Below are 23,203 nucleotides of genomic sequence, written 5' to 3'. Positions count from 1 at the left end.
AAAAGAAAACACCTGACGCTCTTCTTTTCAGACGTTGTTTTAAAAACAAAGCGAAGATTAATAGCGAAACTCTAAAGAAAAAACTAAAATTTTCTAAAATTGAAATTTTTTTACTAAATATTGTTTATTATTAAGAACTCAGGTTTTAATTTTGAAATACTCTCATGTAAGATATATTATATATGTTATCTAGATTGGAGCTTATTCAAGTAAAATGACACTTTCCTCTTGAATCAGTCCCACCCACTCCACATCAAGTAGCATGGAAATTTAGTTTTTTTACTTCTTTTGTCTTTGGTATAAAAGATTCGGTCACTGCCCAATTTAATTTTCTTACTTATTTTATATACTAATGTTATGTATATCAACATATATATTAAGAAATTCGGACATTATGACTATCTACTCCTTCTCAATCTACACTCTTAGGCAATGTGAAAAAAGCAAACAACTCGCTAAGCCCGCTGTTGCACCTGGCATCGAGCAAAAATCTTGAACTCATGGTAGAAGTAGTAGTGACTTGCTACTTGCTACTGATTGCTTTCTTAAGGAATCGTATATGTTGATTTGAACCTAACCGAATCATGCCTTCTATTTGCTCCAGTTTTTTATGACAAATTGTCGCGTGATATGGTGAAATGAGTCTTACACAAGGGGTCCACAGCAATTAGTTCTTAATAAGTTTTGTATGGAGCTTATTAATTTGACTAGTTCTTCTTTCTTCTCTCGTTCAACTCGAAGGATTATTTCAAGCTAAATTGCTTGATTTAACATTGTGTACACTTTCATCTCATCTTTATACCCGAAAATTTTTTCCGACATAGAGTATAGTAGATGCGGATGCTTGTCATATCTAAATGGATTCGTCAACCGACCAATCTTGCATTATACTTCCCGATTCGGAATCATTTGCTTGATCGATTTAAGCTTATCTGTCTGTCCATGCATTTATCTAGCATGTGCTCAAAGAATTTAATACCAATCGAAAATACGTATACTTGAGACGACATCTATATTTATACATGTAACGAATCTATTTGAAGTGTGTCTGGAGAGTAAAACAACCCTATATCCCACTACTGCTAATCACATAACAACCTTTCAAAATAAAGCGTTGTCTAGGAAGTGGTCCAAAAAGTGGTCCGAGGTTTAATAGGGTTCGTCCTTGGGCCCAAACATCTCACTGTAACAAAGTTTATTACAATATCTTAAAAATTTGAACTTGAAGATTGAACATAAGTTACATGGAGAGACGGACGGACAGATAGGCGGACACACAGAATCACTTCAGAATCACTTTCTGAATCGATAGATACAATAAACGGTAGATATATTTCAAGGTCTCCTGGCTGTCACATACTTTTGCACAAGAATTTAATTTACCCTGTATCATAAATGATTTAAAGGGTATCAAAAGGTTTTAAAGATTTCCCAAAAATGTGGAAAATTCTTTCCATCATACAAATATAAATATTATTTGTAAGAGAGCCTTTCTTTCCAGAGACAGTGAAGGGAAATTTGAATGGTCCTCCGCACTTCGGATTTCTTGTTATAACATGTTCTGTTGAAATCTCTTTCCCTGAAGGCCATTTCATAAGCCAGAAAAGATATAACGGGATCATAATGGAATGCATGGAATTTGATTGAACGGTGGAGCTAAATTCGTTTTCTTATTCGTCCAAAATTATTTCAACCCTGCATTGCTATGCAATTCCCGTTTTTTACTATTTCCCACCTTTTCTTATATGATATCATTTTTGCAACATAAGATCGTAAGGACATAAATATTCCTATTTCTAGCTCAAGGTTTAAGATAACTACTATTATAAAGTTTAAGATAAGTACTATATAGTTTTTGATCATTTTGACCGTTTTGTCATACATCGGCTTTTGCATTTGTGTCGTTCTCAAGCCGCAATCATGTAAATAATTATTTGAACTAAGAATTGGTTAACATTGCACTCAGTTAGAGTAAGCGAAATCGCCCACCCTACTACGCTACGCATTTACGTATTTTCATTTTTTCCTCATCTCTTTATAAAGCATACTCCGATACGGTAAAATAAATCCAAGATATTAATCGATTTTATTTGGATGCGATAAATGAACGATAGACATAACCTTTAGTAAATTGTTACTTTCGAAGAAATATTTATGGTTTCCCGCTTTAAACTTGGTGTTTTTTTCCACTTTGAATGGCATCTGTTGTTCGCCAAAAAGCAATCAATGTAATTGCAAACTCGGAATCTCCTCTAATCCTCTAAAATATACGCACATACAAAAGCATTAGCAATAGTCACACAATTGCAATTAACAATAACTAATGTTGCTGAACATGTTATAACAAAATTTAGCGCGAATTTTCGATAGCCGACACTCCATTCGAATGGATCAATGTCAATGAGATTGATATACAAACGATGACACCTCAAAATTTCTCAATAGTAAGTAAAAAATGTAATGTTAATGTGTTTTCCTTTTGTAAAAGTAATGCAAGCAAAAATAACTGCAGCCGGCTCTCGGCAACGGACAGTTGTACTTTTGATGTAAGGACAAGCCGTGGTGGAAAGCCATGAGAATTCAAAGTCAAGAAAAATGTATGCAAAATGTTTGCACGGTCGCCGCGCCATCTCTTACGAAATTACTTGAAAGATTCATTGAATCTTTTTGCATGTTATGTAGTTTTGTGGTGTTCGACTGGTAGCAATAAGATATTTCAAGAGCAATATCTACTGCGGAAGAGAAAGTTAATTAAGTAAATGCAATTAAATTTCTTATCATTGCATGCAAATAACAAATTTTTTGAGCAAAGCTTTTTTTCATTTTTTCCTTTGAATTTCATAAAAGAAACGTTAACAAGAAATATAATTCGATTCCAACACACTTTATATAAAACAAAACGGAAAACGGAAAAAGAAAAACGAAAAATAAATTTAAGTTTTTCGCTTCGTATTTTACAAAGTAAACGCATGATAACTATACAGAGATATAGTAAGAGAGAAAAGGAGAAATAGAAAAATAAAAATAATCAGAAAAAAACAATGCGAGAATGATAGACAATCAACGAAATCCAAAAATAAAGGAGACAAGACAAACAATAAACATAACATTAAACAAATGAAACTCTTAACTAAACTAACTTAAGTTTTAAATGTGTTAGTTAGTTGGTTAACTAAGCACAGACAGCGCCAAAACATATAAGTCATGTCTTTTATATTTGTATTTGTATTTTTTTTTTTTTATTTTTATTTTTTTTTTTTATTATGCTTTACTTACTAGAACCGGGGCTGGTCTGATCCTGAAAAGCTGCATGATGTTGGATTTTTTTTTTAGTTGTTGTTGTTTTTTTTTTTTTTTTGTTATTTAGAAAAAGTGATATTTTATGTTAATGAGAAACAAACGAATTAAAAGCTAGTACATAAAATGTAATAAAACTAAATGAAACGCAAAAGAAAAAAGAAAAAAAAAAGAAAAAAACTCAACTTAAGATAAATAACAATATTTTCATAATAATAAGTATTAACAAGAGTGAGGAAGACGAAAGGAAATGCAGGAGTTGTGGTGCGAGTAAGTAACCAACGGTACTCCGTTGGGATGCACAGCAGCAATGCTTACAGCAGCAACAAAGGAAAAACGAGACGACGAGCAAATGTAAGTGTCAGGTGATGTTGATGATGGCAAAAAGTGGACGCTATATATACGCATACACAGTTACAGCATATACAAAGACATATACATATACATATACATATACATATACATATATATATATATATATATATAAGCAACAAAATGAAAACAACTTGGGTTAAAGTTAAATAATAAACGACATAGGCGCACACATTCGCACATTCGCATACATAAGAAATATGTATACGCAGACCCATAAAAATGCACAGATTTACATACAAATTGCGATACCATATTAAAAAAAACAAAAAAAAAAAAAAAAAAAAGCAAGAAAAAAAAAATCAGCAACAGTGGCAACGTAACAACACAAAATAAAATAAACACTTCAATTTTGTTTTTCTCTTGTTTTTTTTCTTCACCAAGTCGCAAAAGGAAAAAAACGTAATAAAAAACAAAAAAAGCACAATAACGGAAAAAATATATATATAAAATTCATACATTTGACATAATTACCTCACAGGGTGGTGGAGCGCTACGGTATGAAGGAACTATTTTGAAGGTAACAGAACCACGTGCCTCACGCTGGAACAGAAGAAAGCAAGCATAACAAATATGAAATGAGATAACTCTGAAGACGACGCATACATAAAAATATATAATAAAATATTTATGACTATCGCTTAATTTCCATACACATGAACGTAATGAATACGAAATACGTTTTTTTTTTTTTTCTTTTTTAAATTTTAATAGGGTAATGTCTTTGAAATTCTTCAGAACTACTTTGAATAAAATGTAGTTTTGAAGTATATTTTAAGAAAATTTTCGACGAAAACAAAGAAAAGTAAAAAAGAGTGAGAACAGGAGAGAGGATTAAAAAGATTGCTAAGAAAATTGCTTTTAAAATTAAGAAGCAAATAATTGGCAATCAACTTAAAGCTTATTTAGTTATAATAGAAATTCACAGCAGTTATTATTCTGTTGTAAACTTCGTAGTCGGGTCTCGTATTAGATTTATTCTGTTTCAAGAAATATTCGGCCGACTCCTTTAACAAATAACTATAGGCTAATTCAGGTAATAGATAACTATAGTCAAATTTAGTTAGAGCAGAACTTCATAACGTACGAAGCTTATAATTCTCTCATAGAGTAACCAAATAGTAATGGGAAAATTCAATTTAACTTACTTAGAGCAGATGGTCCCACAACCCTCTCAGACCAATCATCATTCTGTTATTAACACCGACGATCAGCACATTTCTATCAGCAAATTCCATTCTAATCTAATTGGACGGACGGACAGACATGGCTAAATCAATTCAGAATTTCACGCTGATGAAGAATATATATACCTTATAGGGTTTTTGAAGCCTTTTCAGTGCTACATATGTTATGAAAAAAAAAAAAAAAACAAAATGTGTAAACTCTCATCTTACAGAGTTTGGTATAAAAAAAAAATTTTAATTTAGCATAACATAGGGTTAGTTTGTTACGGTCGTTAAATATGAAAGTAATTGTAACCCGTTCACAATAGGAAGAAACTATACTGTACTCCCTAGCTTAAATTTGGCGCAGAAGTGCCTTCTGAGAAGGTAAGGATCCGGTCGATCACAACGAACGAATATATTTTTGCAAATAGCTTTGATAAGAAAATTCTCAGTTTTACAAAAATTTAAATCGAACTAAAACACTTGAGACTGCCATTAATTTCTTTAATCCCAGTCATAGATTCAACCATACCATTAAAGTTGCTTTGTTTCCCCATCATTCGCCTGATAATGGAATTTTCCAATTTGGAACGATGTCGATATATATTTTAAATCAAATTATTTGCATACTGTACGAACTTTCGAACTAACGAGAGTTTTACAAAAATATATATATTACTGGCAGTCGTAAGAATCGCTAGTACTAAGGTCTAACACAAGCTTAGAGAATATCGCAATAGTCTGGATTTCATAGATTTGACAGTGGCAGTGGTCTTAAATCGCTACTCAAAAGAGTTGTAGGTGTGAGTATCGTTGAACCTTAAAAAAATCTTGGGCGATTGATTTAGCTTTCAAAGGTGTTTTTATTCGACCAAATTTTAATTTCTATACCCTTCCTTCATCTCTACTCAATAAATCAAAAAAAAAAAAAAAAAAAAAAACTTTTCTTAAGTTACTCCAATTTTCATGCACTTGCGCTTGATGTAGCTTTCTTCCTGTCTCTGCCTTTATGCTCCTCTTTTAGCTTAATTTTCAAATCTACTACAAATCTTTTATTTAAATTTTTTGTTATCACTTCTTACAGCACTTTGCTCCTTGCCTTTCCTCCTTTCTCTCTGACGTTTTGCTCTGTTCTTCTCAGATTAGAACTAGTCTCCAGTTGGTACTAAAAATTACTTAAGTCGATAATTTCCGAAGAGATAAAGTGTAAAAATTTCTATAACCAATTGACGATTGATTTAAAATTCGGTCTATGACCGATTCCGGTATACTCTACTGCTTACGTTATGGCAGTAGGATGTATAAGCCTTCACACTGTTTATCCTTTAATCCATCATTTCTTTTTTCAATACTTAACATCACATAGTGAAGATACAGATCGAGTTAATGGGAGCTCAAAGACTGAAAAGAAAAGTTTAAAATCTTTCTATCCGAATTTCTCTGGAGGGCTTCTCTTTGAAATGTTGATGCCTGTGCTTAAAGTCGCTATTATTCAAAGCTCATTGCTTCAAAGCATGTTATCGTCACTTCTTCTCCATCCTTAATGCGCTGCACTGTCGAACTATGTCCTCATTTGTTGCATCCGCTCCGCGCAATATTTCGCCAATCTCATGCCTTCTGTGTGTTTATAATTAAATCTTGCGGTACATTAAAGTACGCATCCACGACTTTCGCAAGAATGCATTTATCAATGATAGTCTTTTCGATAACGTCTTTTTCATTCCCGTTTGTGGTTGTATCTATTGTATTGTTTTGCATGCTAAATTTTAATTTGCTCTAAATCATTAAAATCTAATACATGTGATTGTCACGTGAAGACCGCAACCAATTTATATTGTTAAGCGTGACTTACCAGCATTCGTTGCAATTGCCCTACGGATTGATGCTGTACTGGTTGGCCATTAATTTCGCGTATCTCGTCGCCCACATGCAAAGTCGCCTGACGGTGTATCATGCCGCCATGCATTATACGTGCGACAATACAACGACCATCTTCCGTCATCTTAAGCGTAATGCCCTGCAATGAATGAAATGAATTCAAACCTTATTGTTCTCTATAAAGTGAAGGCGTTCATTTATTTAATTAAAAGGTTAATAATAGCTTTTAATAATCATACCATTGGTTCGTCAGTGTTCTTTTGAAATTGCACCAAACGTACACGGGTCACATGCTGCAATTCGGCGGCATCGCTATTATCCAATTCATCACCGTTAATATAAGGAGCCATTGGAGGCGGCGTAACACGTAAAGCTTCTTCACTGTAAACATCACGCGCCACCACGTCATGTGTATGCAACAAGGCCTTGAATTAAGGACAAAGAATGGAGAAATGAAAGAAAAGAAAGCGAATATAAATTAAAATTAATTTTTCTCTTTAATTTATACTTTAATTAATATAAGAACAAGAATAACATTAAACATGAAATATGACATAAACACTTGTTCATATAATTGCTGCACCGTCAGCGAAATGTGTGTAAAATGTCATGAACAGCAGTGAAGCACGCTGTTATGACGGTCATTATTTTGCATCAGTAATGCTTTTATTTAAATATAGAAAAAATATGGTGTTGTTGTTGTTGTTGTTTTTTTCTTTTTTTTTTTATATATGTTTTGTTTCTTTTCTCTTTTCTTTTCTTTTCTTTTCTTTTCTTTACTTTTCTTACAAACAAAATTTAATTTACAACTTACATAAATCATTCTACCTCTTTCTCTTTCGGTTATCCTTTTGTTGATTTTTCCACAAAATTCTTAACATTTATTTGCTGTTCTCAAGTAATAAAAAAACGATTGGCAGAACAGTGTGGAAGAGTAAAGAGCAAAGAGAGCTTGGGTATGAGGCGAGGAGTGTATGTATGTATGTATGTATGTATCCTTGGCACTCAGTGAAAAGAATTCCTTTGACGAAATTTTCAATAACGTGCTTGGAATTTGTCTATGCGGTTTAGTAAGTTTATTATTATTCACAGCATGTGTAGTTGCGGTTAGATACACGCACGCAAAACCTTCAAAGTATATGTATTTTCATAGACACATACACACACACACACACATATATATATGCATATGTATACATATATATAGATATATATATATATATATATATATGCACACGCACACACTTAAAAAAGCTATTATTAAGTATGGTTATACCTTTCGCACGCACTCTCAACTTAACCGCATACATATACACCCAAGCACTTAAACACTGCAGTTGAATCCATTTGATTTGTTTTATTAAATGCCCGGAGAGTAAAAAACTTTTTTATTCGCCCACACTCTTATATACACGTCAACACTCATATGTTAGAGGGCACAAACGCATACACACCCAAACACATAAACTTATATATATAACTAACATCGTCACCATTATAACTGATATCGACGGGTACATCATATAATATTATCATTGCCCATTGCCATTATCCATACCATTCACTACTCCCGCATACACAAGCGCACGCACGCACACTCACTTAGACGCATTGCGGTTTAATCAAGAAGTTTAACTAAACTCTGCACTCACTTCTACACTACACTATTACAATCAGCTCTATAACCAGAACTCTAATGAATTATGGTCATTTTGGATTTGTTTGCAAATAAACCCACTTATACGGCTGCTGTCGCTGCCGATGCTGCTGGTTCACTATGTAAGTGCGTACGTAAGCATCTAAAGCAACAGACTAACTTTAGATATTATGCCTTTGTGTAATATTATTACAGTTTACGATTAACTTTATTTTATTTCCTTTATATCTGCTTTTCGCTATCAACTACTACTGCAGTATGATAGTTAATGTAAGCAGTTTCTCTTGTGTTATTATCATCGAGCATCGAGCAACTTTTTTACCGCACAAATAGTAAAAGAAACAAAACAAAAAAAAAAAAAAAAAAAAAATGTCGAATATTTTTGCATATTTTTTTTTAGATAATTTTCTCCTGAAACTCTCTAAACATTAACTGCTGATAGGACTAAAACACGTTGTAAAGGAAAAGTTTAAAATAAAAAGTATTTTGTTTTTAATTTTTTTTTTTTTTATTTTTTAAAAGAAGTATTTTGTTTTGACTTTTTCCTTTATTTTTTTTTTTTGGTTTTTTATTATTTTTTCTTTTTCTTTTTTTTTTTAAATAAAATCAGTACATATTTTCTTAAGTTTCTTTATAAGAATTTTTGCCAAGTTAAGGTTAAACACTAGAATCACTGCATCGTTGTTGAAGCATCCTGCAAAAAAAAAAAAACGACCTCATCGTGGCTCCGCTAAACGTATAGTTACAGATTACATATGTCTACAATGGCCACAGTAATGGCAACAACAGCAATAGACATGCGCTTATATAAAACATATGATGCACCTATGTATGCACAGATGGGCACAATTCTGTATACGTTAAACATTCACGGCTTATACGGGTTCTTAGAGTTTTATAAATGCTTATGTATATGAAAGTATAAGCTCCGGCATGTTAACATAGTCAGCCATACGCTACCAATGCAATAACTCAAACAGGGAACACTTTCAGCATTTATTGGATATATGTGAGACTTATACGCTAACTCAACAGAGGTTGGTAACTTTCTGGAAGATGTTATATTATTTCCTTGTAAGTGAAATATGTGTTGACCATTTCATAATATGCTAATCCAATTTCAACTTACTCTCCTACCTTTTGATCAAAGTTATTTATCAACAATAGCAAGATTCTTGAGACTCTTGAGCGAAAGAAATAGATAAGTAATCAAAATTCTGATGAAAGAGTAGTCAGTTGTAATCAAAAATCAGAACATTCAAGTTTTCTCGGATTATCGTGGTGCGGTGCCTGATGCATTTGGGTTCGGGTCGAATTGTTAAGATAAAATATTTCTACACGAGAGTGTAGCTTAACTTTTGGAGGACAGTTCTGAATTTTTACTCATTTCTCTCATCTATCGTTTCACACCCGTCCTGCTCTGCCTGGCTTGTGACTATTTTCGTAACTTAAAAAACCACGCCGATGACTTTACGTAAACTCGATTTAAGAGATAAAATCATATAGAAAAAGTTACTCTTCTAAATGACAGTAATCCGCCTGAGTGGCCGAGTAGGCAAGAGTTCGACTAGCAACTCAATGGTCGTGGGTTCAAATCTCAAGTGCAGTAGAGTCGAGTGCATAAAGCCGAAAGCCTTAGATGCCTAGTGCTTTAAGACTTTAGTCTTAGAATTTATTCTCTGGCTAAATTTATAATAATAATAATAATAATAATAATAATAAATGAAAGTAATCAAGAGAATCATGCGATGGATCATATTTCAATTGTCTGACTGCAACCGGTTGTACATGCATCCCTAAGATTTCGGCCTCCCTCCTCCAACTTCTTTGCCAATGACCACCACCATGCTTATATACATATATATAGGCGACGTCACCAAAGTGACTGATCATGAAAAAATAAGTAAAAGACACTCAGAAAGTTAGCTGTTTTTTTTAGCAATATTTCTCCCTTTTCCCCTCAGCATAGACGTACTATCATGTTCACTGCATCCTCAGTTTACTTTTATTCAATAACTTAATATATAATAGAGGTATAATAGAAGACGTTTAAAATATCAGGAATGCTCGACGAATGCGATAAGATGCAAGTAATGTACAAAATAGAAAGGAATGAAAAGATTCAAATTTCTTGAAAGTGAGGTTAAGATAAACTTTTTTACATTTTCATTTTCTTGCAGCAATCTTTCAATGGCCAAAATTTAGACATATAAATTTAAATGATTTATTACTGGTTCTACTTAGTTTTTTATTTTTTTATTTTATATACGACTCATGGGGTATTCCCTGATCGTGTAATAAGAAAGAGAAAGAGATAGGAGAATGGGTGCAGTTTAGTGAGAATGTGGCTTTTCCTTAAATTTTTATCGAAGATAGTTGTAGCATCACATTACTCTAAAAACATTTCTTATGAAGAAATCTGCATATAAAACCATTTGTTTTAAGAATAGGTTTTGCACTCAGCCGCTACCTGCAATTAGCATGAAAATTTTTTCCTTTAGCAAAAGGGTTTTTTTAAACACGATTTTTTTGCCGCGAAAAGGTTGAAAAAAAAATTGTTTTTTTTTTCTTTATTCGTATATTCGTATATTTTGCTTCCACATACATGCGTGGCAAAAGCATGTTACTATGAATCATTAAAAAAACATTAACCAAAGAAGAAGAAAAAAACTCATTCAAATAAAATTCGCTTTAAACTACACTTTGTTATAAAATCAAACACATTTACTCAACCTTATGGCGGACCGTTTGCAAGAGCATTCATTTTATTCACTTTTAATGAATTTTAGACTTAATTAATATTTAAGAATCTCCCTAATATGCATATTTTCAGCGCACGTATGGGCTCCGAGGAATATGCTTTTCGACACTTAAAGCTTTTACTTTTTGTTTAAAGAGAGCTTTTCTGTAAACCATTTTCTATTAACATTGCCATCAAAGATGAGCAAATTTTTTATGCCCACTCAGTGAAAAGAAATTTCTTCTGCCTTTTATCACCCATTAGAGGTAATTCGCACTTATCACAGTCTTTAGATTTCCTAGAGAGAGGTACTGAGGTCATCATAAAATGTATATAAGTCGATAGGGTGTCCCTTCGTCTTTGCATAAATGGGTCGTTTAAATTTAGCAAAATTAAGATAAACTGCAAAGACTTAATATTATGCATCCATAAATTATTTCCGCAAAATTTTTTTTTTTTTTTTAATTTACAAGAATTTAATAAAAAAAATAAATCACTTGATAGTTAAAAAAAAATAAAAACTAAACAACAAATCTATGAGAAGAAAGTCCAAGTTTTTAAAAAGATCTGACAACGATTTCATTTTTGCTAATTTTTAGAGAATTAAATTAAATTAAATTTTATTTAATAAAATGTTTGAATTGATAGGTATCCAAAATTCGTTCAAAAACTATATTTTCATTTTTCGTTTGCTCTGCTTTCGGTTTTATTTTTTTTTCAAGTATACAATCATTTTCAAATCACATCACCACACATGCACACATGCACTGTTATATGAATTTTTCATTAGACCGAATTTTTAATCAAAGCATATATGGACACACGCACACACATACACACACACACACACACACACACACACACACACGCACACAGAGAAGACATACTTGAAGAATCTTTTATTTCATGTCATACTTTTAATCGGATTTCTTAATTTTCTTTATGACTTTGCCAAGTAATAAAAAAAAAAAAAAAAGAAAGAAATTATACACCCACATAGTAAGTCGTGAAGATATATGCGCAGCATATGGATCCTTTCAACGTAATCACTTAAACGCTTGAATAGTTGTAATTGGTTTTTATCATCGTCATCATCATCATCATCATCATCGGTGTCGGTTAAAAAGATTTTTGGTTACTAAAGGATTTTAAATGCAAAATTGTGTGCTATCTATAAAGAGCAACCAAAAAGCACATCAAAACACACGTACAATTACATTAACTGCACACAATTATCTAGCAGTAATAGTAATAGTAGTAGTAGTAGTAGTAGTTGTTGTTGTAGTAGCAGTAGCAGCAGGATGAAGACCATTCTCTCTTACCCGTCTTAACCACACTATTGAATCATTGACCATTTAACTGAAAGCCTATTTCGTTCTCTTTCCTTCTATCATTCCGCCCTTATTATTTGCACCATTTGGAAAAAAAAAAAAAGTGAACAATTTCGATTTGATTTCTTTGTTTCAATCGTTTTATTACATTTTTATGTGTTTTAATTGACGAGATCAATGGCTTGTTGCAGTTATTGTTATTGTTGCCCGGTGCTACAACTTTTTCTGTTACGAGTATACTATGCCAGATAATAGTAGTAAGGTTTACTTTCTTTTTGTTTTTTCTTTTTTTTTGCTTTTTTTTTTTTTTAAATATCTGTTCTGGCTTTTTTGCGCTGGTTTGTCTGTTAAATTGTTAGTGATAAAGACCACTTTTACCAATTAGTAGAGATTTTCATTTTGAACTGAATTTCATTAAAAAAAAAACACACACACACACACAAAAAAAAAATTAAACTTACAAAAATAATTGTTTAATTATTTTTTTTTGTATTTTTACAAATACTAGTTTATTATATACTTTTTGTTTTTTTTTTTACATCACGTAGATAAAGTTCGAACAAATAGACACACGATGACTTAGCCAAATCCTTACGTAGGCGATGCCGTACCCGTTAATTATTTACCGCATTTATCGAAATACTGCCAAACGAACAAACAAATAAAGAGAGAAAACTTAATTTTTTTAATCCAATTACTCTCGACCCAAGGCAAATAATTATGCATTACAGTCAAGATATGGATTAATTTTGTCTAGAATTACAAACCGAAGATTTTCTACTCTATTTGTATTATCTTTGTAAAATTTCATTTTATTTTTGTCTGTCCGTCTGTCCGCAGAACTCCGAAATTTTGCAAGTGATTCAGATAGAAAAGCGAAATATTAATTTTTTCTTCAATGAAATATGAGAAAAGAAAAGAAAAATGTGAATTTATTTGAACGCCGCTGTCAGACGTGGACAAAAATAACGAAAAATGATAAATTTTTCTTAAAGCATAAAGTTTTATATATCGCTGCTAAGCAACGCTTTTTGTGTCACGAGTGTTACGCGTAGGCCAAAGATTAAAAATATCGATTCGCTAAACTGTAAAATGTAAAGTATGGTTCAACGATTTTGCCAGTATGAAAAGATTCGACTTAAGCCGTTATTTAGTGTTTTTTTTTTTTTTTTTAAATTTTCATACACATATGAAAGGCATACGGTAATTGGAGAATCTGTAAAAATAAATTTTCATATACATACAATGCTGCATGTATTGTATTAATATTGGACTGCATTTTTTCATAACTATTATATATATATATATATATATATATATTATTGTAGTATTGTACTCAATGCAGTTTAATATTAAAATTCAGTATTGAAGTGATTTTGGCTTATCAAACATTCTTCGTATGAGAAAATTAATAATATATTTGAATAAGTGCTTATAACACACACACACACACACACACACAGATAACATTAACAATAACAATAATCATAATAATAAATTTATTCATGTAACTTAATGTAAAGCAGGTAGTAGTAGATAAATTAAATAAATTAAGTGCAAAGTATTATGAATTTTTTTTAAAATCTTTAATAATATGTTTATTCATTTTTAATGAGGATATAAGCTCCAAATATATGCTTACTTTTCATTTTTTCTTTTTTTTTTTGTGCCTTTAATTTCCTGTGCCAACAAAATTTAATAATCATTCATCATGTATAGTACAACAAAAAAAACAAAAAAAAAAAAAAAAAATTAGAAGAAAATTGATTGGCTCCTAAAATGAATATAAATTATCTTTAACCTCAACTAGTAGGTTTTTAAAAGCATTTAATTTTAAAAGAAATTATCCTTACATTATAAAGGAGACGCATCATGTTGTTGTAGTTGGCGTTGCCAAGAATATCTAACCTTAAGCTTTAATCTCTAATTAATAAATCAGTATATTTTGCGTACATGTACAAGAAAACCGCAAGTGCAACGCTTGACAACTTAGGATTCTCGACAGGGCTACATATTAGGTGATGCATTAAGCATTCAATTTGCTTCAAGTTAATCTTTTTTGGCTCCACCCATAATCTTTTAAGATTGTATCAATAATTTTCGAAATGTTACTGTTTAGCTTAAGTCATTAAATAATTGAATAATTTCTAAGTTAACTGTAGGTTACTTAAAGGTAGCGTAAGTTACTTTTCCGACATATTTTGCTGGTGTATCTATTATTATTTTATACGAGCAACGAAAACAGAGAATATCTTCTTCGAGGCTATAACTCGAACATTGAAAAGTGTTTAAGATGCGTAATCACTGACTGACAAATCGGACGGGATTTCATGCCATTAGAAGTTATGAAGTTTAGCAACTCACGATAGCTGAAGGAAAGTGAAATTCAAAAGAAATTCATAAAATTGTTTATGTATTAATCAAATTTGCGGAATGCAACGTTTGGATCTTAAATAGCATAGCATCGCATAATCAACGACCAGTTGAAACTGACAAAACTCTTGCTTCAGAGCTCTTGTTGCTTGGACTTACGAAGAATACATTTATTGAGAGTACATCGACAGTACATATAAGCGAGGGAATTAAAACTGCTTCAATACGAATTTTTAGTTTATATATTTGAACTTATTTAAAATGAAGAAATGTACGGTTTTTTTCTATAATTTTTTGTTGTTGTTCTGATACCCATCACCGAAAGGTGCGGGGCGTATATATTTTGTCAAAACATTTGCAACGTCCAGAAGGAAACAACAGTGATACAAAGTATAATATTTTTGATCAGCATCAAAATCATGTCCATCCGTCCGTCTATTTATCTGTATAATGTCAATTGCAAACATTCTCCTGGCCCGCTATCGACTTCAAGTTTAGCTGATTCATATTGACAATCACCTAAATTGACAAGACCTCTATTTTTCAAAAGGAATAAAAAGCTGCCTTTTCCCTCATTATTAGTAAACATCAGCAAACACCAACAATGGTTTAAAGCTGACATTGCGGTATAGCTTAAGATTTACTTTATAGGAACGAATCATTGATTATTAATGATTGACGAACTTGACCGTCTAATATTCCTGGGTTTATTAGCATATATCGCCTTTACTTATGATATATTTAATGACAAGATTTCAAAAAATAGGAGATATTTTCACAATTTTTCTATCGCTAAGCTACAGTGAATAATTTTTTTTTTGGTTAATATTCGCTCATCATTTTTCTCTCAATTTGGCAGAAATTATCAAATAATCTAACTTTCTTTAGCCTAAAATATTATATACACATATCATATATATATATATATTTCGGTCATAAAATGAAGATGTATTCAAAAATATTTAGCTCATAACCTCAAAAGATATCGCTTTCATATATATTTCTGGTTCATAAGATTCGTTTTTCTAAAATATTTTTACACTTATGAGATAAGATTCTTTTTGATGGCCTTCAGCCATGCCATGCACAGAATATCTTCATATCTTTCGCTAAAGATGTTTTGTAATTTAACTAAAAGTTTTTTATGAGAGATCATAAACTCTTATAATGAAAACATTTTATGCTTAATTCAACATTCTTTCCATTAATTTCATACAAAAGTGATTCTCATAGCGTTTACGTTAACTTTACAGTACATGAAGCCGGTTTTATCTTTCAAATGTTTAATGGCAAGAAAAAATGTAAAAAGATACAAAAAAAAAAAAAAAAAAATATAGAAAAAATAGAGACAAAAAATAGAAAAAAAAATATATAGAAAAAGAAGATAAACAGAAACATGAAATCAACTTAAATTAAATTTTTTTTTTATTTATGTCAAATGATTTTCATAATCAATGTACACATAAACATGTGCACGTATGCAAATATATGACCCTGTGTACATATGCATGTATGTGCAACATAAATGCTACATGCAAGCATTAACACAACAAATTGTTGTTATGTTTTTCGAAAAGCTTTTCGATAATTTTTATGCACATATATCTAAACAAAATTTTGAATACATGAATTATATGATAAATTATTAAAAAAAAAAAAAAAAGAAAAGAGAAAAACGGTTATATTTGGAAACATACACTTGTATACGAATGTAATTTGAAATATTTCGTAATCAATAAATGAATTCAATTTTGTTTTTGTTTCTCTTCTTCTCTCCCCCTGGTTTTTTCCGTGAAATTCAATATGCAATGCAAACACAAACAAGCATAAATCAAAAAAAAAAAAGAAAAAAGAAAAACTTTAATTTAAATGTTTTTTAGTTTTCTAGTCTTTTTTTTATTTTATTTTATTTATTTTTTTTTTTTTTCTTTTTTTCTTCAAAATATATGCAAATATTTTACTTTGTCGAGTTTTTCTCATATACTTTTTATACTTCTATTTTATTCTGAAAAGTGACATATACACATAAAATAATAATGGCCAACATATTTACAGGCAACCATTTGCCCTTAGCATCACTAACACATAGTAAAGAACATACAGTGAACCGGATTTAAAGGGAAAATACAACAACGTTTCACTTTTTTTATTTTTATTTTTTTTATTTTATTTCTTCCTTATTGTTGAATATAACTAAGAGCGAAATAAAAAAAACAAAAAAAAAGAAGAAATGAAAACTTGAAAGCAACGCAACACAACACAACACAACACAACACAACACAACACAACTGGTAGGAAAACAAAATGAAATAAAATTCGATTTTTTCCCCCGAAGGCTAACAGTCAGAACATAGAAATGTTGTTGTATATATAGTAAAGGTGTTGTGTGTTCTTCTTTCTTGGATTTTTATTGTACAAAAAAAAAAAAAAAAAAAAAAAGGGTTGACATACATACAGCGTTTTACTTAAACTTTTCAATTATATAAACATGCGTTTTGTATACGTGGTGCAGCAGCAGCAGCAGCAGCAGCAGCAAGCAGTAAACTTTAGAAAACATTTCTATGTAAATGGAAATATCAAAGAAACGACGTAACTTTTCTTCTTTTTTTTTTTTTTTTTTGTAATCACCATACTTCAAGCAAATATATATAAATCGTTTAATTTCTTCTTTTCTTTTTTTTTTTTTTTTTGAAACCTAGTCTTCCTGACTGAGGGGTAATTACCTCAAGAGTCTTGATCAACTATATTCGCTATCTTGGGGAAATGATCTTGTTGTTCCAGTACATCTCGCACCACAGTGGACGCTTTAAACAGTCGATATCAAAGCTTTATAAATGACTTTAAAAACTTATGTGTGACTCACCATAAAATTTAATGCAATCAATCTTTCTTGACATTCATATATACACAATATATTTTATATATTGACGTACATATACAAAATATATATGTAAACTTTGCTAGCCTAATACCAGAAATATCTATAAGTTCAACATTACAATTTGACACTGCAACGGAACATCGTCATCTTTCGGGGTCGTACGAGTTTGCTCTTGTTTGCTTGATAAGGTCACATCTACTTACTAAATATCATAGCTGACCCGAATGCAATCTCCAGTTGCGGCCAACGTCTTTGTTGTCCATTGTCCTTTAGTTGGCCTTACGAAAGGAAAATTTGAAGATTTATCCACTTTTTGAGAGGCCAACAAATTGAAATTTTTCATAATCGCCATTTTGCTCTTTCCCACTCGTGCACTGGCAAAGATTTGTCGGCACAGGATATTAAGCTGTAAACACAAGTATTAATAACGTTCCGTCCCTTTCGTAGATTAGCTCGACACAAAAAGAAACTCGGCAGAAATTTGGCTAAACAAGACTCTCATCAGTCTGTGCGTGAGTATGAGACTGAAGGCCCAGTCTCACATCAGGTTCCTTACTCTTGAATGGCTTTAGTCATAGTGTGGTATAAGAAATCGAAATACACGCTCAAATAAAGGTACCAAAGAAAAATCCTTGTACTTGATTTGGACGAGGATTTTGGTTTTTTAATCAGTTATCTGACTAGAGCGAATATTCCGGTTTCATTCACCCCGCTATAACTAGAGCATTAATTTCACTTTTTCACACCTTTGAGCGCGTGACCACTTTCATGTCTTTTGAGGCTTCGATATCCGTATTTTTCCTGATTTAATAGATTTCGAGTTTCCATTTTCTGTTGTACAAAATTTGATCTAAAAATTATTAACCTTGATATTTATGAAATGATTTAAAGAATATTTTTGCTAAAATTAAGTAAAAAAAAAAAAAAAATGAATTGCAAAAAAAATTTTTCTATTTTTCTCGAAAATACAAAATCGATTGTAGAAATGTTTGCAATAACATGAAATTGTTGCTTCGAAAATACGAAAACATTTTCATGGCAAGCCGAAATCTCTAAGTGCTTCGAAATGTAGCTAAAGGGCAAGGTAGTAGAATATGCTTAATATATTTATTTGTATTTATTTATTGCAACTCGATCTCATAGCGAACAACTTCAAATATTCAGACTGTTAGGAGATGTTAGGAAAATTTTAGAATATAAAAAGTGCCACAAGTAAAAATACATGTACATGATATACATAGAATAGATTCAAAGAATTTTGACCTTAGAATTATTACAATACCGATTTGCAAAGTACATATCCCATTCATCCAGGGACTACTAAGTGGAACGAAAATATATTTTATTTTCTCGATTAAATTTGGCATGACTCTCCCTCAAGAATGATAGATACTAATGTCCATCCATCCGATTTTTCATCGATTTATCGGCCGTCTTCGGTATAATTATGTGGGACACAATTGAAGGTAAAAGCTAATGCTTCCCAAGGATGCTTTTAGTTGATGGCCTAAGGCGCGGTTAGTTAATGCTCATACCCTGACTAGACTTACCCGTATGTCTTACAACTTATAGTAGATATTGGAGCAAACTTTTCAACAAATATGTCCAAGTCCCTTATATAAATGGTTAATCGACCATTAAAGAAGGGAATAATGAAAAACCTTTAAACGTTTTATAAATTTTTCATCTGTTTTTGATAATCAGCTGGATAGTTACATATGCAGTGATATAAAGACTCCTTTCCAGCTGGCTTCTGAAATCTCGGCTTGTCAATGATCATGTTGGTAACATCACTTGCCTGTAGACTTAAGAAACTAAAAAAGCAGTATAATCTTTTTAATTGCCAACCATGGAAAAGCTTGTGTCAAATATCCCGTCATAGACAATTAGAGTTCGGCACTTTGCGGACTTTACTTATATATTTGTAATCTTCATTAACTTGAGAAATGGAGCCAAATATTGTGAAGAGATTTTAAACTTTTTACTTTGACTTTTGTGAACTTAAAAAAACTAACAATGGAAAAATCGATAAGAATAAAATAACTATGAAAGCATTGGATTAATACAAGACATAAACACCTTTGGGAGACTTTATTGCCAATTTTGCCGAACAAGAGAAAAGGCTGAGAAAATATAAATATCGGATATGTCTTTTAAAATATGAATACGTTGCTATATCGCCATCGATGGTGACTTTGCCATATTATTAAATGCTTATTCATCGTTTCTATAAAGAAATGTCACAAACTTATGAATCTTGTAGTTATTCATATTTACTGAAACATAAATAAATTTTCCAAACACAAAAAAAGTATTAAGGAAAGGTAGACATCACAAATATCTCTTAGAACATAAACAGGTGACAACCTTTAGGAAACAAAGACAAGGCCCCAATGAATATATATATATATTATATAATCTTTGCCAACTACAAGAAGTCAGTGGAAAGACTCAGAGAATTAAGACACCTGGAATATCTCTTAGTTGGTATAATGTATTCGAAGGCATATGGTTTCGATTTAAAATGATTTTGGTTTACATAATGTATTTAGAAACTGCATAATATTCAGATATGACTCAAGGTGATTTACGCCGACCCGCGGGAGTGTAAGAATTTCTCTTTCCTTGGAAATAGATTGGCTTTGTGTTTGTCCCTCTTGCCTCTATTTACTTAGATTGTGAACGTGTGTAAGATTTATGTAAAATAAATTTGAAAATTACATTTCAAATCATGTCATGATTCAATACATAGTAGAAACACATTTTATTTATTTATTTCTTGGCAATGCAAAATAGATGAAAGAAAACAGAAAAAAAAAAAACATCATCCAAGTTTTCTTTCTTTTCATAATCTTTTCATTTTCACAATCAACTGAGGTTGTTTTGAAGTACAATTTTTAGATAATGTTCCAAGAAAATATTCACTCTGGGTAATCAAGAAAGTCAAGTAATGAGTTATCATGACGGATGGCTTTTAAAGAAATTTTCTGCAATACACATGCATCAATAAAAATTTGAGCGATCTCCTTGTTACACTTGTTCAAATTTCATATGATTTCGTAACGAATCACAAAACTTAACGAATGAAAGCCTATTCTCTCTCTCTCTCTCTCTCTCTCTCTCTCTCTCTCTCTCTCTCTCTCTCTCTCTTTCTCTCTCTCTCTCTCTCTCGCGAGAGCGAAATAGGAAAAACTGCGCCGTCCTTAACGTCTTAAACACTCTTCCTCGGCGAGGATGGATCGATAGATGTTCGTTTCTCCGGATGAGTAGTCGATTAGACAAGCATCTCGACTACCATGTCACTGGTCGCTGGTTCAAACCTGAAGTAGGGTAGAGATTTCTTTAGATGATAGTTAAAAATAAGCGTTCAGTAGGTGGTAAAGTCATAAGAACACACACCCACTAGGCTGCGGACACCCATTTTTTTTTTACCGTCACCGCCTTACACGGATAGGGAACATCCGCTGTGTGATTGATTACATTAAAAAAAAAGAAGGAGATTGGAAGTTATTTTCAGTTTCCATCTAACAAATCTATCGTCTAAAAGAATGCATGGATCGCTATTAGATTGGAAGGTATCTTTATGATCTTTTATGAACTCGCATCATAGTCTGCTATGTACGTTTGGTTCCATGATCTTGCCCACACCACAATTGCAGTCTGTAGAGGAAGCGGTCTTATTTCTATATATAAATGAGTTGACAAATATTGCCAACTAGTTCGATAAGACCCGAAAGTCATCATTACATTACCTCGAACACTTACTAGTATCTAAATTTTCAAAGAAAGCAGCAAGGCTTGCCAAGCCATTTCGCTATATATATTGTTTCTTTTCTCAGCTCACAATTGGATATAAATTTCAGATTCGTTCAAAGTTATAAAGAGAATAAATAAACCCAACCAAGATTAATATATTTGAATAATTTTTTAATAAGAACGCCATTTTTTGAAGTTGTGACGTGGTCAACAAACTCTTGAATCTTTTGTGCGGTATTTCTAATTGTTACAAAGTGACTGACATGTATATTACATATTCATCTTCAAGCAATAGAAAGGTATAGCATAAGTTTAAAATTAATATAATATTTCATAACTGTGCAGTCGACGATGTCAAGCAAATGAAATAAAGATTAAATTGGAAAAAAGCAAAAAGAGAGAAAAAGAAAGACCGAGCAAGAGAGATGAAGTGAAGTACGTATGCGGTTTAAGAAATTTTATTTTAAGCATATGTCTTCGAAATTTCTTAAGGGCACAATATTGGATGACAAATCGTTTTTTTTTTTTTTTTTTACTTATTTTCGTTTTTCTTTTGCACATAAAGTTTAAAGAAAAGTACCGCAACGAAATATGAAATCGTAGTAATATGAACAAAAAAAAAAAATAAAAAATAAAAATACCATTTATAAGAAATTTATGTAGTAAAGTTAAAACATACACTTTTGATCTTCTTAGATGAGAAACTTCTCAATAAGAAAAAAAAATTTACCTTCGAGTAAAAGTCAAAGTATGATAAAAAAAAAAAAAAAAAAATATATATATATATATATATATAAAATAAAAAAAATAATAATAATAAGAAGCAGAAGAAGAACAACGAAAGACATTGAGAAAATAATATGCAAAATTTTCACTTCATTTCCTTGCCTTTATCCGTGTCTCTCAATCCCATCAACTACCTATCTACTTTACTGGTTACTTATAACTTATTAAGTTAAGGAGACGAAAGTCATAAGAAAAAGTTCTAAAGTTACCGGAAGTCTGCTAATAATCAAATTTAGCAGATAGATTAGAGATTGCGGTTGGCTTGTAATGTCACATAGTTACTTAGCACTTTCTTACAACTTATAAACTGTTTATTTAATTTAGCAAAATAATTAAGAGTAAAAGATAGAAAAGCTAATGCAAAGAGTAATAAATTGATAAAAAAGAAAATGTTTTTTTCACTTAGTTTTAAGCCTGCAAGCCTGCAAACTGAAAGTCAAACTGATTTTCATTTACAACCAATAAAGTTATTTATGCCTCTGACCTCTACCAATTCATTATCAACTTAGTTAGTGGTTACAAATTCTCTTCTTTTTTTTTTTTGTATAAATTTTACAAAAATTGTGCAAAATGTTTTAAGTGTAAGGGTAACAGGAATGTTGAATAATCCAAATAAATATCTTTAGACCAATTCAAAAGTTTTTCCAAAATCGAGGCAATAAGAAGTAAGTCTCTCAACAACAACAAAATGAAGAAAAAACAAAAGTTATGACAATGAAGAACGAATCGCAACAACAAGAATCCAACATGTGCTGTGAAATAATCTGGCTTTACGTGAACATCGAAGGTAAGTTATCAGTGTGTAACATTTGTCGAAATGTTGTCCAATTTTGCGAGATTAATAATCTTTGTTTTCTTTTTTTTTTTTTTCTTTCGTTTCTTTCTTAGACAGCAATTCGCTAATTCCTCTTACGCCTCTTGCGTTAGATGCAAAGTTTTCAAGAGCGAAAGCTTAAGTATAGG

General features: G+C 31.3%; 1 protein-coding gene across 9 annotated transcripts in view; it reads right to left on the bottom strand.

The window, feature by feature from the left end:
- Positions 1-23,203, bottom strand: part of LOC119638034 (peripheral plasma membrane protein CASK) — a 122,502-nt gene that overhangs the window by 11,956 nt on the left and 87,343 nt on the right. For 5 of the 9 annotated variants that reach the window (XM_038034607.1, XM_038034613.1, XM_038034610.1 and 2 more), the window contains 4 exons: positions 6,956-7,141; positions 6,691-6,855; positions 4,144-4,212; positions 3,277-3,306 (listed from right to left, as the gene is read on the bottom strand). In XM_038034607.1, coding sequence (XP_037890535.1) covers positions 3,277-3,306; positions 4,144-4,212; positions 6,691-6,855; positions 6,956-7,141 — 450 coding nt within the window. The remainder of the gene's footprint in view (positions 1-3,276; positions 3,307-4,143; positions 4,213-6,690; positions 6,856-6,955; positions 7,142-23,203) is intronic. The other 4 variants (XM_038034611.1, XM_038034612.1, XM_038034614.1 and 1 more) reach the window with 1 other exon arrangement.

This window comes from Glossina fuscipes, unplaced genomic scaffold (genome assembly GCF_014805625.2).
Source record: "Glossina fuscipes isolate IAEA_lab_2018 unplaced genomic scaffold, Yale_Gfus_2 62, whole genome shotgun sequence".
In the NCBI taxonomy this organism is placed as follows: Eukaryota; Metazoa; Arthropoda; class Insecta; order Diptera; family Glossinidae; genus Glossina; species Glossina fuscipes.
The sequence above is the reverse complement of the archived record's forward strand: the minus strand, read 5'-3'. Positions and strand labels throughout refer to the sequence as shown.